This window comes from Tympanuchus pallidicinctus, unplaced genomic scaffold, assembly GCF_026119805.1.
Source record: "Tympanuchus pallidicinctus isolate F22 unplaced genomic scaffold, pur_lepc_1.0 scaffold10, whole genome shotgun sequence".
NCBI lineage: Eukaryota > Metazoa > Chordata > Aves > Galliformes > Phasianidae > Tympanuchus > Tympanuchus pallidicinctus.
Genome location: NW_026294619.1, coordinates 3722709 through 3740439, shown reverse-complemented (window position 1 = coordinate 3740439; position 17731 = coordinate 3722709). Strand labels below are relative to the sequence as shown.

Sequence of the window (17731 nt, the reverse complement as noted above, 5' to 3'; positions counted from 1 at the left end):
AACAGCTAAAGTTATTGGGGTGAAGAATGGTATGACCTGTAAATTCAGTAGGATTTTACAAACTGAGCATTATCTGTCTGCAGCAGACCAGCATGAAGTATGGGCTCTGTTTTGGTCCTATTTAAGTCTTTAATGCATGGCTTAAGTCTAAAAAACAGGAGGAATGCTTGTTCTTTGTTGTAAAGCCGTGTTCTACCCAACAGTCAGAGAAATAGTCATAATCTGCTGAAATTGGAAACACTGATATCTATCTGTCCATTATTTTTACAATGAAACCAAGAGTGGGGAGCAGAGAAAAAGGTCTCAGAATGCTTGCAGGCAGGCCGTTTGTAAGAAGGATATGTATGTGTGCGTAATAGCTTGCATCTGTGGCAGGGCGGGTGGCAGTAATGGTCTCTGCAGGCAAATCTGAGTGAAAAAGCTATAAAGCATGAAACACTCGATGTAGCTAGAGTCACACACCTGTGAAACAAAGTTTCATTAAAAAGGAACAAAGAGTTGAAGGCATAAGAGGATCTGGAAAGACTGTGGGACACCCCTGTGGGAGAGTGTTTTAAAAGTAACTGGGGGAAAAAAATGGAAAATTTCAAAATGGATGGGAAAGTAAATCATGCCAGCAGTGACAGTCCAGCTAGTGCAAGCCTTTCCATGCAGGCAAGTTGCTCTAGCATCGCTAGCAGAGATGATGGCAAATTCCTTTTGCCAATCCCCTGTGTCTGCCCAGCCATGAAGTAAGAGCCACTGTCCTCAAACCCATAACAAATGCAATGGCTGCTTCCAAACTTGTCACCTGTTAGCAGGAGGGGAGGGTGGGAATTTCCCAATTAAAGACGAGTCTGGGCTGTGTCTGGAGTAATCTTATCTAATCATAGAATCACTCAGATTGGAAAGGACCTTAAAGATCAAGTCCACCCACAACCTAACCATACTACCCTGTTTTCTCCTCTGCCCTCCTTCCTTGTTCTTCTTCTAAGGTTGAAAAAAATGAGGACGGGGACCAAAAGATTGAGCAAGATGGCATCAAACCAGAAGATAAAGCTCATAAGGCAGCGACCAAAATCCAGGCCAGCTTCCGTGGACACATAACAAGGAAAAAGCTCAAGGGGGAGAAGAAGGCAGATGCCCCCGCATCCGAGTCTGAGGCCGCCGACAAGAAGGATGAAGGCCCTGCTGGCGGAGCGGCTGAGAACAAAGAGAGTGAGGCTTCTGCTGCCACAGAGGCCAGCGCCGCCGACAGTGCCCAGCTGGATGAGGGCAGCAAAGACAGCAGCGCGCCAGCAGAGGAGAAAAAAGGGAACGGAGCCGCTGACACGGGCTCAGAGCAGCCAGCCCCGCAGGCTGCCACTCCTGCCGCCTCCTCGGAGGAAAAATCCGCTGCCGCCGCCGAGACAGAAAGTGCCACTAAAGCTTCCACTGATAACTCGCCATCCTTGAAGGCTGACGAAGCCCAAGACAAAGAGGAGCCTAAACAAGCCGACGTGCCTGCTGCTGACACCACTGCCACCACCACCCCTGCTGCAGAGGATGCTACTGCCAAGGCAACAGCGCAACCCCAAATGGAGACAGTGGAGAGCAGCCAAACCGAAGAGAAGACAGGTGAGTGAGCGCCTCGGTAGGGAGTGGGCCTCTCCAGAAATGGGTGCCTGCCTTGTTCTCATACAGATGGCTCCGAGACCTCTGATTCCATCACAGGAATCAGAGTGAGACTTAAAGACAGAATGCCTTCGAAAGGTTTTCTGGGTGGTGGATGTGCATGCTCTTCCTTAACACCCTCTCTTCTGCTTCCCAATATCTTTGGAAAAACTGCATTTCCTCTTGAGGCTCTTGTTCCTCTAGGTAGGTGGATGTGCCATCTAGCCCTTTTCTACATGGTGGCGAGAGAGGGTCAGTCAGCTGATAATAGGATCAGGTAGGAAAGGGAAGATTAAAGGCCCTGACAGCTCAATGAATGAGGACTGGAGAGAGAGAGCTGAATGCAGTCAGTCTAGGAAGTGTTTTCCAATTCTTTCTCCTAACCAAGCTGCAGGTCTGTTTAACTAGTTCCCTGGGAAGAAGTCAAAAGTTTGGAGAGGCAAAAGTGAACATTTTTGACAGTAGCATATTGCTTGCAAACCATAAAGAGCAGTTACTGAATTATGATACTGAGATAGGTAGAAAACACATCAAAGACCTGAGGACGTTTTTGCTCTTGGTCTTTACTTTCTGTAAATTATCAAAGAAAAACAACATAAATAAAAGAAACAGTACATCAGAGGCAGGCACCACATGAAACTTGATCAAGAGGCAGTGCAAAGTGTAACTGACCTCCACATTCATGAGGCACTCAACTGGGATCAATAGTTTGTTGAGGAAAAAAAATGTAGGGTACCACCTTGATTTTCAGAAGTGGCCTTTTATAAATGTTAGAGAGCATCTTCATCCAGACTTGCACTCACTGATGTTTTTTCCTCATTCCATTTGTTTGAATGACTTCTCTTCCAAAATGATAAATCCAATTCTACAGTTAGGCTTCCAAGCTTCATAGCTAACTCAGAGCTTCAGGTGACTGCACCCACTCAGCAAAGTGGAAAGATAAGGAAGTACTTATCCAAAAGGACAGATAAGTACTCAGAGAAGAGCTCGTGCAAAATAATTCTGTTTTAATGTGCAGACAAGGGGAACTGCTTTGAGGAGTGTGACTCTAAGCTGAAAGTACATAACAGCAAAGGGATGCTTATTTTACTTCCTTTCATTTAAGCATTTCTAGAGATAAATCTTGAATTTGCATTCAACCATGTTGGCTCTTGGTGGTCTCCATCCCTTCTGTCTTTCACTTTATATGATGAGTTGAGTTGCAAAATAAATGGTATATGATTTGAGAAATCTAATTTGGTATGTTGCATGCTGTACTTGCATTGTATTTGTACACAAGCAAAGGTATAAATGTCACTGGTAAAAACAGTGTAATTCAGTGTTTTGGAGTCTTGTGTACACAGAATAATGAGTGCAAATTAACTTTCGGTTAAGATTTGGAGTGTCTTATTCCTAAATAAGAATAGCTATTCTGCTTTGAATTAACATCATATTTTTATTCAGTGTAATATTCTGTAATGAATAGAGATAGGCAATTCATAGCATTAAGATATTTCACTTGCTTAATTTTACCTGTTTTCAATGGTCAGTAATCAAATAATGTTTTCTTTTTTTGTACTCAGTATTCTGAGTCATTTGCAGATATCTTCCCCATGGTCTTGTTGCCCTTAACATCATTTGAAATGAGAATATTACAATCTAATACACATTTGCACATGATACTGCTGCTTATGTAAATAACTAGCCAACAGAGTAAGTTACAAAATCTACAATCAAATAAGTGTTTAAAAATGAGCTTTCAGTGATTATTTGATTGTTCAAGGCCAGTATGTGCATCTATTCAGACCCACTTAATATGCATGCAAGCTTACAAATGTTTGCAGAAAGCAAACATGGAAGGTGTGTGGCCACAGTTAAACTGATATTCTCTTTAAAATGTTAATGAATATAGATTATTTTTTTTTTGCTAAATTCTTATTAAAGGATGGTATCAGCCTCCTAGCCACAAAGTCAAACAGCTGGGCCCCAGAGCAATGCAAGAAGGAAATGAAGAAGAAAAACCCACAGATTTAATAGGCCTTGTCTGTCTCTTTGAGGATGCTAGGTTGTGTTCTGCAACATGCTCTATAGCACAATGTCGAGAATAGTAAGAAGCAGCTCTCTCTTCATAGCATCTTCCACAGAAGAGCATCGTCACAGTATCAAAGATCCCACAGACAGACAATGTTTCATGTTAGGATGCCTAAATTCTCTTTTGTTTATCTTAATTCTATTATTCTCTCTCATCTCTTTAAAACTGTTTCTCTCTCTTGGCACTTACACCTTTCATGGTCTTACAGACATGTGTCTCAACCTTTCTCCCAGTTTTCACCCAGTAAACATATCATTCACTGATGGTTGCTGGCATGACTGAACTAGTTGATTGTTCTTGGAAGAGGGAGGGCTACCAAACATCTGCCACTCTGGTACTCTGCTAGCCTGGGGACAGACCCTGTTTCAGCTTCATCAGTTCCCTTCTCCCAGAAGTTGTCCCCTTGGCTTTCAAAGGTCATCTCTTATCATTTCTGTGATCGAAGACTGGCACAGTAGTAGAATGCAGTCTCAGGCTGCCAAAAATAAATCAAATTGGCTCCTCGCCAGTGTCATTGGTTGGCTGGTTGCCATAGCATGCTTGGCTGCTACTACTGTGAGGCTTGCCGACCGTGCTACTTTTGTGCAGTCATGTTCATCTGCCTTGAATTTTACTACAGGCTGTAGATACAGGCTATATTGTGTTATCTGTAGATATCTTCTATGGACAAACACAAGAAACAGTCAAAGAGATTTTTTATTTTTATCAGAAGACAAGACAAAGAAGACAGGAAGAGAGGAAAAGACTAATTAATGGATAAAGAGGACTGCATGATTTTTAAATGCTTAATATTTAATGTTTCTGGAGTGGGAGGGAGGCTGGGTGATTCTTCATACAATCCTCTAATTCCCCTGACAGACCTCAACCCTTCTTGTTATTCAGTTCCATGTACTCGACCTGTATATTGGTAGTGGCTTAGGAAATGACTTCACCCAATTGTCCTGCATCCATTATTAGTTGTTCTCATATCATGGGCATTCTCAATTGTAAAGTAGGGCAGTTTCTAAGCAATCCTCAGTGAATCGTCTCTGAGAAAAGTAGGAAGATTCCAACCTGAGGACACTATGAAATGAGTCACTGGGCTTTGTTCAGTAGCAATGCGGGACTGAAGTAAGAAAGACATCGTTCTGTTCTCTTCATGACTAGTGGATGACTTGCATGTCAGAAAGGTATTCTCTTACTTGAGCTTTCTTGCCAATACTTATTTTTGTTGACTTTCTAGTTATGATCCAACTTTTGCCCCTTTAACGTTGGAATTATGCTTAGAGAAATTGCCTTGAATGACAATCTACTCAACAGGTCAAAATTCAAAAGTGACTGGAAGGAATTTATACCTTACATATGGATGGAGAGGTGAGATATTAAATCTAGGGTGCACTAACTTAAATGTGGAGAGTGTCCATCAGTGTCATTGGAAAGAATCTACATTAATACAGCTTTGAAGTGAGATCAGCATCCAGCACAGCAAATTATAGAAGAAGGGATACTGTGAGCCTTATGAGGAGAAGAGGTGAATATCACACAATGTTAGATTCTCTTTGTAATTTACCAGGTTTTCAAGGCTCATCTCCAAACTTGGCTAGCTCTCACTTCAAAAGCATTCTCAAGTTGTCAGGTAAGGATACAACAAAGCCCAGAAATGTGAAAGAGTAAATTGTGTCTAAGGAAACAAATTGGTCTTCTTTTGTTGAGCAATGAAGATTGCTTTCTCCTGCTTGATGAAATAGCTTTACAATGGGGTAGTTTCACGGCTGAAATGAAAAATCAGCCAGATGTCAATTGTCCTGCATGCGTGCAAGCCCACAGTTCTCCCTGGGGCCCCGTACCCTGCAAGCAAGGAACACAGGGAGGCACCATGTTCACTTCCTCAGAGGCAGCAAGTCCCTGCAGATCCTTTTCCATGATTTATAGCTGAATAAGTTCTTTGTTTATTGCTCAATCAGTGTATTGATTGAAGGACAATAGTTGCTGCATCTAGAGAGCACTGGCTGTATAAAGATTTGGAAGGGAAGACTGTCCATTGTCATGTAGGAGCTAGAGTACAGCCTGCACTATGCAAGAGGATTGCAGTTGTATAACTGGAATTTTAGTCTTGGCTTGTGGGTAGCTGGCAGGAGACAGAGCAACCTCACTGACATTCCTGTTTCACTGGAGCTTATCTCCGCTGCTACACCTGGCAGCTGAGGAACACAATGCAAATGCACTAGTCCTCCCATGAGCACCCCAGAGGGAACAACTCTAAGCAAGCATACCAGAATTTTCCTGTCTGTAGTATTACTCAAGCAAAAAAATAAGAATATAAATGCAATTTAGGTTACCTGCACCATGGTTCAGGGTGACAAAGTATGTGCCTAGTCCTCAGCTGCTCTGAAAATTTTAATCTTTGCATTGTGCCTAGGTGGATATGTGGATTGCAGTCCCTGTGAGGAGCAGAGTTTTTCAGACAACCAGAAACTTGTAATAGATGCAGATTTTCTTCTCTGTTGCAGAGTGAAATATTATCTCTGGTGCCATGTATGTGTTAAATTTGCCATTTTTAAATGAGATACTGCTTGCCCGGTATACATGTAGGCAGTATAAAAGACCTGACCATTTTTAATGAAATTGTAGGTGGCATTAAGCATATTTACTGATACCATGTGGGATGACTCTGGAAAATGCCTCCCAAGGAAAGCAAATTAATCATTGGTTTAGGCCAAGGAGGCCTCAGTTAGAAAGAGTGGTTAACTGGTTTATTTTGTGAAGGATGGAAATTATAGGAAAGATGACACCTTTTAATGCTGAGAACCACAGCTGTTGCAGTATCAGGTGAGCCACTCCTCACTGATCATGGCAAACTGCATGGCTTTCCTGTCCATGGGGAGGTTGTAAACAACAGCCTCACTATTGTTTGAATCTATATAGCATTCTCACAAATGGACAAAGTCTTGGACATGTATAGTACTAAACTTTCTAGGTGATGCATACAGTGAGGTTTGCTGAGAGCATTATACTCCTACAGACCTCTATAGGAAAGAGCTCTTGAAGGCAGTACATGCAGATGGAGTTGAAGGCAGTACATACTGATGTCTTGTGTATTGCGTAGTGGTCACTCACACTAATACAGGTCTCTACAGCCAAAGTCCATGGTTAAACTGCCTAGGTCATGCTTTCAATCACTATGTCTTTGTTACAGTGCCTTCTGCAGTGACCTGCTACAGGCCATCTTCAGAAAATGCTCCAAAATCCCCACATGGAAGGAATCCCCTCTGCCATAAATGATAGCTAAATTTTTAGTGTAGGAAGTTTCAAATAGCAGACAGACTTGGACAGAGCAGACAGACAATGAAATTTAAATGGCAGCTGTTTGCTGTAGCTCCCAGCTGTGCTCTGCAGCACCACCAGTGTCATCTCTTTGCACTGGGATCAAGTAGGCTGAACTTTGCAGACAGATATAAGCTTGCAGAGTATCAGCTGGGATTTACAGATCCAAGCAGCGTCACTCTAGAGGTAGCAGTACTGACTCAGTGGTATAGATGACTGCAGAAAGAAATGGGACTGGGAAGGTTCAGCAGGTCAGAGGGATCAGATTAGTTCAACATTCCTTGAGTGCTGCATAATAGGTGCATTAATACTGGATTACCAGTGGCAGTTCAGCGATCGCTTCCAATCTGCAGCAGCTCCATGGAGCCTAGCAGGGTGAAGTTATAGAATAACTGCAGAGGGACATAAAAGCTGCCAATACAAGTCAGACCTAACATTCATTTACTGTACTTCTCCTGCTGTGGCCAGCAACAAATGCTGCTATAGGCTCTCTACAGCTAGGACCCATCCCTGTCCTTTGCCACTTAGAATTTGATTTAACACCTTAAGTGTGATGTATCATCTCTTTCAATACTAATTATAACTAGGGCTTTTATGTGGCATATATAAAAATACACAATATCTGATTAACTAAGTGTCAACAGCTTTCCCAACTCCAATCAGCTGTACCATGTCTGGAAAGATTACCAATGAATTGGACATCATTGCCTGAAATATCTTTCTTTACTTGTGTTCATCACAGAGAGAACAAAAGCTTCTGATAGCCCTTTATGCTATTAAGCAACATTATGCTGTTGCTTATGGCATATAGTGTATTCTATAGGCATATGCACAGATGGCACAGCACCACAGACCTTGCTATTTCACTCTTTCCTGACAAAAACACAAGCAATGTTTTCAGTTGCATTTTGTATGAAAGAATTCCCAGGCTTTGTCTCTTGCTCCGAACTCCCCTTAAATCTGCAAACGTTCTTTGTGAAACAGGGTGACAAACACTACATACATTAGTCCAGAAAAGGCTGTACTTGTTATGTATTTCCAGGAAGGCAGTATTTCTTCTGTGTTTCTCTTCATTCCAGCCCTTTTACACACTAACATATTTGTTTTTTGAACACAGCCACTCAATGATCGTGGATGACTGCAATGACATGTAGGTCCATTTTATACTTGAAAGGTGTCCTTTTTGTAAAAGCATAGCACAAATATATTCAGCCATATAGTTGTCTGTGAAACTTGGCAGTGGTCAGGAGAACCAAAGAAATTGAAATAGTTGCAGGAGGCCTACAAGTCAGTGGTAGACATGAAGACAGCTGCTAGAGTTGGCTTTGTGTGTAGGTTCCACCTCCAGTTCTGAACTTCCAATAGACCATCCGAAACCCCAACTCATGCAAGCTCAATTTGAACATCTCTAAGCACAGTGTATTTCTCAAGGCTACATAATGCTGTAGATATAAAGGAGAACTTCCTAATTCCTTAGCTTTTCTCTCTGTTGATATTGAGCTATTTTTCAGGCAGAAAAGTAGAGGAGATGGTTAATAATAAAGTATTGGAAAAAATTAATTAATAAAGAGTGCTGTAGCTTTTCTCTGAAGGGGAATTTGATTTTGCAGGCAAGTAGATCTGTGGTTTTCTTCCCAACTAGATGATACACCATATAAAGATCTTTGGCTTTATCATCTTCAACTGTGAATATGTGGTCTGTGAAAATGCTGCTTCTTCCTTTCTGTGGCCTATGTAATATCACTGTCAGCATGCAACATTGGACCAGGGCTTAAATCTCAGCTGAGGTTCTGGCAGCCAGGTGCCCATGCTGGACATTGGCCCTTTGCTGAGCTGCAGAGTATTCAGGGAAAGAACTAAAGAACTGGACAAGGACAAGAGATGCAAAGGAAATGTTGTTATCCTAATGATAGGAACAGTGAGACTCAAGGCTTCTTGTAAATAAGCCTTAGATAGAGGTCATAAGGTCCCAATTAGCCAGTGTTCAAGTGACCACACTCTTCCAGCTGTACCTCAAGCAAACGAATCCTCTTTTCATTATGAAAGAAAACAGACACTATTCAACCTCTTCATTTTCCTCCAGCAAGAAACAGTAATTGGAAATGCTATTAATGATGACTGGACATTACCTGTAACCTACAGGGCTTAATGAAGAAGAAAATTTCTCAAACATTTAGAAGAGCATCCCAATCCCTATGTTAAAGCTGTGCAGTACTGCAGAACCAGAACTGACAATGCATTTCATGTATAAAGAAAGGGATGAGAGGGCAGGAGTGAGAGCAGTGGCTTCTGTGCAGTAGCATTCCCCAGTGCTGCTGACTTCGGCAGAACTGTCTTAGCAGCTGTGAAAAATGTTTCAAAGATCTTACTAGATAGCTGATGGAAGACATGGAAAATGGGATAAAAGTAGTTAGAATTAAGGTGGTACAAAGTATTTTTAGAGTACCGTTTTGGTCCTGAAGAGATTTGAGCACCTGTTGATTTGAAAATGATGCAAAACTCTAAGAAGGAGGAAGAAGGTTTGAATGCAAGCCTGTGTGGATGAAGTCCATAACTGCCTAGTGTTTTGGTGAATTTTAATACTTTATCCCCACATTCTGTCTGGCTTTAGGCATAAGTATATATTCTGGCTCTGACAACCTGCGTTGCCTATTCCAAAATTTGTCTTCAAGCTCCTGTTCTTTCTCTCTCCTTACTTCCATCTTTTACGGCCTGTTCAGAAGCAACACTCACCAATGGCAGCTGCAGCTTCAGAGCTGAAATATAAACCTCACCAATTTAAGTAAGGCTAGGATTTCACCTGTTATTTTAGCATTGGTGTTGTAAGAGATTCAGAATAATCTTCAGTCACCAATGCTGAAACAAGAGAGAAGCCATTGGAGATCCAGCCCTGGGCTGGAGTCTGCTCTGCTGCACTTCAGAAAAAAGTATGAGTTGAGGAAATCTGTGGTCTTAATCTCAGATTTGCTTGGAAATTATCTATTTGTTTCTTCCATTGTGACATGCTCAGTGCACTACTGAAATACAAAAGAGGGACAGCCAGCAGGGTGAGGGAGGTGACTGTCCCCCTCTAATCTGCTCTCCTGAGGCTTCATCTAAATTCAGGTCTGGGGACTCCGCCACAAGAAGGACAAGGAGCAGATCCAAAGGAGGGCCACAGAAATGACCAGAGGTCACCTTGGCTGTGAAGAAAGGCTGAGGAAGCTGGACTGGTTCAGCCTGGAGAAGAGAAGGCTCCATGGAGACCTCATTGTGGCCCTTTCAGTATTTGAGGGGATCTTATAAACAGGATGGAGACCAATATTTTACATGGTCTGATAGTGATAGTACAAGGAGGAATGGTTTTAAACTAAAAGAGTGGAGATCTATTTTACCAGTTAAGAGGAAATTATTTACTCAGAGCACAGTGAGGCACTGGCTGCCTAGAGAAGCTGTGGATGTCCCATTCCTGGAGGCATCAAGGTTGTGTTGGATGGGATCCTGGGCAGCTTGATCTAGTTACTGGAAACTCTGCCCATGGCAGGGGGTTGGAACTGGATGATAGGAAAAGGGGAAATGTTTTTAAACTGAAGGAAGGAAGATTTAGGTTAGATGTCAGGGGAAGATTTTTCACTGAGGAGTGGGAGGTGCTGGAACAGGTTGCTCAATGAGGTTGTGGATGCCCCATCCTTGGAAATGTTCAAGACCAGGTTGTATGGAGCCCTGGGCAATCTAATCTAGTACTTGATCTAGTTGTTGGAAACACTTCGTGTGAAGGGATTGGGGGAGGAGGGGACTGGAATGTGGTGATCCTTGAGACCCTTCCAACTGCCATTCTGTGATTATATGATTCTGTGATTCTATAAATATTGGCCTTCTGCTTTCACTTGTGGTCAGAACTTGTGGCAGAAAGTTGCAACTCTGCTGTATTCACAGAGTGCTCCAGGTTGGCAAGCCAGTGGGACTGGTAAGATCCTGCAGCAATGTAAATGGTTTGGGCACATCCTTAAGCTTTTTTGTGTGCATGAAGGTAGTAAGCACGAACCCTTCCCTTCGCTACTGTCAGTTCTTTGTTTGTAGACCTGACAATGTGGCCAAACACAGCGCCAGGCACAGGGACTAAACTTCACTTCCTGTCTATGACACAACCCCTCCTAACGTACCTACAGCCCAGCAGCAAGGCACTGGGGAGAAAAACACAGCCATACCACTGTACAGCACCAGTGCTGTGAGTGAATGGCTAGATTTGGTCTCAAGAGATACTAACTCAGTACTGTTCACTGCACTCAATAAAGACACATAGAATGAGAAATAAAATGTTTCTTTCTGCCTTAGGCTACAAACCTTCTCTGCTGAAGTCAAATGACTGAGAAAGATGGATGGAGTCACTGATGTCTACCTGAGGGAACAAGGAGAAAATTCCAGTCATTCCTGAATGATGTTGCATGGTTCTAGACTTCATTTCTAGCAAAACAAGTACACATGTTTCTGTCAAACAGAGGGCCTGAGCTTTACTGCAGTTTAGACTGCCTCCATGCAGAGCTTCTAAGTCCTGCCAGACTCTAATTTTTTTAATGAAACTTGTTTTCATTAAAGATCCCTTTAATTTCAACATCTTCTTCAACGACATAGATGATGGCATGGAGTGCACCCTCAGCAAGTTCGCAGATGACACCAAGCTGAGCGGTGCAGTTGATACAGTAAGGGGAAGGGAAGCCATCCAGAGGGACCTGGACAGGCTGGAGAAATGGGCCCATGAGAACCTAATGAGGTTCAACAAGGCCAAGCACAAGGTGCTGCATTTGGGCCAGGGCAATCCCAGTTATTTATACAAACTGGGGGAAGGTCTCCTTGAGAGCAGCCCTGCAGAGGACTTGGAAGTCCTGGTAGACGAGAAGACAGATGAACCAGCAGTGTGTGCTTGCTGCCTGGAAGGCCAACTGTGTTCTGGGCTGTGTTAGAAGAGGAGTGGCCAGCAGGGAGAGGGAGGTGATTGTCTCTATTTAGCTCTTGTGAGACCCCATCTGGAGTACTGCATCCAGGCCTAGGGCACCCAGAACAAGAAAGACGTGGAACTCATGGAACGGGTCCAGAGGAGGGCCACTAAGATCAGAGGGCTGGAGAACCTCTCCTATGACAAAAGGTTGAGGGAACTGAGAATGTTCTGGGGAGACCTCATTGTGGTCTTCCAAAATTTGAAAAGAACATATAAACAGGAGAGGGAAAGACAGATTACAAGGGTAGATAGTGATAGGACAAGGGGAATGGATTTAAACAGAGTCAGGGGAGGTTTAGGTTAGATATTAAGAGGAAGTTTTGCACTCAGAGGGTGGTGATGCACTGAACAGGTTGCCCAAGGAGGTTGTGGAAGCCCCTGGAGGCATTCAAGGCCAGGCTGGATGTGGCTCTGGGCAGCCTGGTCTGGTGGTCGGTGACCCTGCACGCAGCAGGGGGATTGAAACCAGATGATCACTGTGGTCCTTTTCAACCCAGGCCATTCTATGATTCTATGAATTTGTCAGAATGAAACATAACACACCAGAATCAGGAACTGTGGGATTTCTGGATGAAAGTAGTAAGAGAAACCTTTGTCTGCTTTTATAGTAGCAAGCATGTGAGGGGTCAGGTACTCCCTAAAGTGGAAGAAGACAGCATGTGTCTGTGCCTTGCATCAGGAAAATGAAATCAAATAAGCTTAGCAGCAGGGAAGACATCAGGCTGTTGGCTGTGCTGGATGTTTCTCTTGATGCCTCTTGCTGTAGTTGTTCCACTTCGTATAAATTATTTATTATTTACTGGGACCAAGATTGGGACCAAGCTTGATCTCCCCCTTTCCAGATGAGTATCCTCACTACCAGACTACGGAATCAATCTTTTTCTCTGGCCTAATGAATATTTAATGACTTATGGAAGTGGAACAGCTCCAGTAGGAGAGGAAGAGCGAGAGAGATATGTTCATTCACATGTATATCCCCCAACAACACTCTATGAGCAGCATGCAGGACCTGAGCCAAGAAACTTTCCAAGGAAAAACATCTGCCAGAGGACCAAGGGAGACAACATGAGCACAAAGCAGTGGCCATTGTCTCTGCTTCAGTGCAATTTCTGAGCTGCTCAGGCCTGGTCAAGTTTATGCCTCGGATAAGAGTACATGAACCATACAAATGAGCTTCAACTTTGCCAGTAACAACCAACGTGAACATGCTGCGCCACCATTCTGGGTATAACCTGGCTGTACCTCTGCAAGATGTCATTTGTAGCATTTGCAGCCACTCTGTTCAAAGAGACCAAATTCATTACTTTCCTAATTCAACTGTTATTGTGAAAAGCCAATTAAACTGAAATGGCTGTTGTGGGGCAGCCGCCCTGATGTACTTGGTGCAGTGCTCACATTGGAGGACAGTACGTCCCTCCCATGAGAGGGATGTCTCTCCTTCCTGGGAGAAGATTGCTTTGCTGTGTTTTTTGTTACTGTTTTTGTGTTTGTTTTTTTCTTTAAAGCTGCCATATTTAGACTAAAACTAGAATTAGTGATGCTACTGCTGCTCCTTTCACAGCAAGAGATTTCTTAAGGCAGAAGAGGCAAGTATGTTGCCTGGCCTTCTGCTGTAAGATAAGCTGGGTTCTCTCACATCACAACTCTTAGACATTGTCATAGGCACCTAAGGGAAGAGGTCCTCAACCAGGGAGGATCAGGCCTTTGCAGGGTTAGATTGAAAAGTGTCATTACCCATTCACCTTTTCAGGATGGGTGCTGTTATTCCTGCTCTTTCCTGCCATGGAGGGCTGTGATTAAGCAGTCCCAAAGAACGGATTTGGATTTAAGAGGAAGGGTGTTCTGCGCCAGCAGTGCCACTTCATGTTCTCTCCAGATGAGGATTTCCCCAGCAGACTACTTGGTTCACAGTGTCTTTTCCTGCGTCCAGGCTGTCACAATGCATGTGAAGACCTCTTCTCATTGAAAAGAACAGCAAAGGCTCCCAGTAATTTCAGTGGGAATAGTATTAATACCAAACTGCCTCCCAGAGAGCTGTGGGTGTGTTTTGATGCTTATTCTGCACAAAACACATTGGGACCCTACAGGTCAGCATGTGGGAAATATTAACATCTTTGATGCAAAGAGCTCATACTGGTGACGTTGCAACTGCTGGGGGCAGTTATCAACGAAATGGCCGTGGAAGGCCTGACAACAAGTATTCATTTTAGCATCAAATTTGCAGAGCCTTGAAACAAACTAATGATCTCTAAATGAAATTTCCCTTTTGCTTCTGCACAAAATCGGAGGGTGGCAAAAGGAAGAAAAAGAGACATTTTATTTTCTCTCCTTGATTGTAATTCCCTGCCTTCAGCTAGATCAATATCATTTCTGCTGGAGATGGAGTCTGCCTCTGGTTTCCATGGCAATCTGAGTTGTTGGAGGCTTGCAGGCTCCATGAATCCCCAATTTATCAGCCTTCCAGGGTTTAATAATGGAGACTAGCAGTCAGGCAGCTTATGAATGGCACATGTCTTTTGGACTGGGGGAAGGGAGGCGGGAGTGTGGCTTATAGTAAGGGCTGCAGTAATTTGTTTTCCTGTCAGTGACAGCTGAAAGGGGAGGAGAACAAGGGGAGGAGCAGCACATTAATTCTGGATGCACCAAAGGAATTTCTAGACCTTTTTGCTGCAATTACAGAAAATTTCCTCTTCTGGCCCCTTTTCTCTTGCCAGTATTACCAAAGCAGGGGAGGAGAGCAACCTCACAGCCTGTCCCATGTGACAAGGTGGGTAGGAGCTGAAGACTGAGACCCAAAGGCTCCAGCATTGCATATTTCCTTCCTCTCCTGAGCCCTTGTTATTTCAGGATCAGCAGTGCATGAATGCCAGCAGGCTGCCACTGTTTTGGGTTCATTTTTTTCCCCTACTGATCCTACCACAATTGCCAGGCTGATCAGCAGAGCTGTCACTCTCTGTGTATCTGCCAGGACTCTCCAAATGTGCACCTCCATCTCCAAAGTGCTGTAAGCTTCATTCCCTGAATTAATTACTTTTCTGGGATTGTCCCAATTGTACAGGAATCACTAGCAATCACTTCAGTCAGGCTGCTTTTGGCTCACTTGCCCATGATCAGTTCCGAGTATTTCCATTCCCTCTTATCTTTCCTCTGATTTCTCCTCTATGATCTCACAGGGCAAAAACGGTAGAGAGGCTAAAGAATAAATGGATGCATCTTGAGAAGACCTTGGTACTCTTTCCATTCACATTCCCCGTTTCCAAACCATTTTCCAGCATTTAATCCAACTTAGGAGGAAAAGATGGGTGGCACAAAAGAGTACTCTTGTATGATGAGACGGGGACATCTTGTTTTTCAATGCGTATGCCAAGAACAGCTGCCAAGAGTCACATTCCACAGCTGGAAGCCAGTAAAAACCTCTGTATTCAAGCTGTTTAAATCACAAGGTATTTAATTAATTAAAAAGAGTTGCCTTTATAGTGTGCAGGACCTCTGTGAAATCTACTGAAGTAGTGAATGTGAAGAGCAAGGAATAACTGCTAGGTTATTTCTTCTCAGGTATTCCTATTTCAGAGAGGTAAAGTTATAAATGCTGTTCTTCTACCTGCTGTCTTGTGATGGCTGGCTGGTAACATTGCTGAGGTTGCTGCACTTCCAGTTTTAGCCTGAAATTAGGGAATTTCAGAAATCACAGACCTTTTTCTGAACACCAGGACCAAGTTGCTGCCCCTATGAAAATGCTGTTGGAAGAGGAGACTCAGCCACAGGGGAATACCACAGGCTCTTGTATGACTGCATCCCAGCTCCTCATACTGTGTCTCTAAAATGCAGATAAAAGCCCTTGCTTCCCCACTGGGAGGACACAATAATTAAATACCTCCACAATTGTGAGTTAGGTCATTGTTATGGTGATAAAGATCACATAAATACATTGCTGTCTGCCTATAGATATTTGGGAAGGTCACAATGAAGAGGGCTCTTAAGTTTCACATAGATCTGGATGCGTCACAAATGTATGATTTAGAGATTATACCTTATAAAATAAGCTTTTTTAGAAGGGATAGGCAAGGTAGGAGGGGCAGGGAAGTTGCACTCTATGTTAAGAAGTGGATACACAGCAAAGAGCTGCCTCTGAGAAACAGCCCCGACCAGACGGAGAGTTTGTGGATTAAAATTAGGGACTGGACCAATAAAGAACACCTGGTGGTCAGGGTCTACTACACTCTGCTTGATCACGGAGAGCCTGTTGACTAGGTTTTCTTGCTTCAGCTACAAGAGGCGTCACTCGCAGGTTCTCATACTAATGGGGGACTTCAACCACCCAGATGTCTGCTGGGAAATGATACAGCAAGCTGCAAGCAATCCAGGATACTCCTGGGTTTCATTAAGGATAACTTTCTGGTCCAGGTATTGGACAGACCAGCCAGAGGTAAAGCATTACTGGACTTGGTGCTCAGCAGTGCAGCAGATATCATTAAATATACTAAAACTGCAGGCAGTCTGGGCTGTAGTGATCATGGCGTGGTCAAGTGTGTGAGCTTGAGCACTGTGGGCCTGGCAAAGAGCAGTAGTGAAATTCTAGCTGTTTCAGGAGTCATTGGATGAGATCTTCTGGGAAACTGTCCTTAGGAACAAAGAAATGGAACAGACCTGTCAGCTCTTTAAGGACACCTTTCTGAGAGCACAAGAGCTCTCCATCCCTCAGCATAAGACATTAAGCAGAGGAGGCAGGAAACTGGCATGGTTGAGCAAGGACCTACTGGACTAACTGAGGGAAAAGATGGAAATGTATATGCACTGGAAACAAGGATGGGTGGCCAGGAAAAAATAGAGGGATGCCATTCAGACATGCAGAGATGGGATCAGGAAAGCCAATGTATTGATGGAATTGAAGATGGCAAGACGTGAAAAGTAACAGGAAGGGATCTTTCAGATACATGCATCAGAAAAGACAGGCAAAGGAGAGTATATCTCCTCTGATAAAATGAGAAGAGAGATCTGGCTTCAACAGATACGGGGAAGGCTGAGGCACTAAGCAAGTTCTTTGTCTTGGTCTTCACTGACAGTCATGCTTTCCATACCTCCCGTATGTACAAGTTGACAGGGTTAGACAATATGCATGCCAGAGTCCTGAAGGAATTGGCTGATGTTGTTGCCAAGCCATTTTCCATCGTATTTGAAAAGTCATGTCTGTCAGAGGAAGTCCCTGTTGACTGGAAAAAGGAAACATCTCTCCCATTGTTAAGGAAGATGAGCCTCACATTTTGAGGATCATGGAACAGATCCTCCTGGAAGAGATGTTAAGGCACATGTGAGCAAGAAAGTGAACTGAAACAGCCAGCATGCTTTCACCAAGGGCAGATCATGCCTGACCAATCTGTTGACTTTCTACCATGAAGTGAGGGCATTAGTGGACAAAAGAAATGCAACTGATGTCATCTCCATGGACCTGTGCAAGGCTTTCAATATGATCTTGAACCACATTCTTGTCCCTAAATTGGAAAAATATGGATTTGGAAGCAATACTATTTGGTAGATAAAAAGTTAGTTGGATGGTCACAGTCAGAGGGTTCTGGTCAATGGTTTTTGTTCAAGTGGAGACTGGTGATGAGTGGTGACCCATGGGTCCATCTTGGGACTGGTGCTCTTCAACGTCCTTATGAATGACATAGACTGTGGGATGGAGTGTACCATTATCAAGTTTGCAGGTGGTATGGTTGATGCAATAGAAGAAAGGGATGCCATCTGGAGGA

General features: G+C 43.4%; 1 protein-coding gene across 1 annotated transcript in view; it reads left to right on the top strand.

The window, feature by feature from the left end:
- Window positions 1–17731, top strand: part of GAP43 (growth associated protein 43) — a 52977-nt gene that overhangs the window by 28465 nt on the left and 6781 nt on the right. The window contains exon 2 of the mRNA XM_052704599.1: window positions 975–1596. Coding sequence (XP_052560559.1) covers window positions 975–1596 — 622 coding nt within the window. The remainder of the gene's footprint in view (window positions 1–974; window positions 1597–17731) is intronic.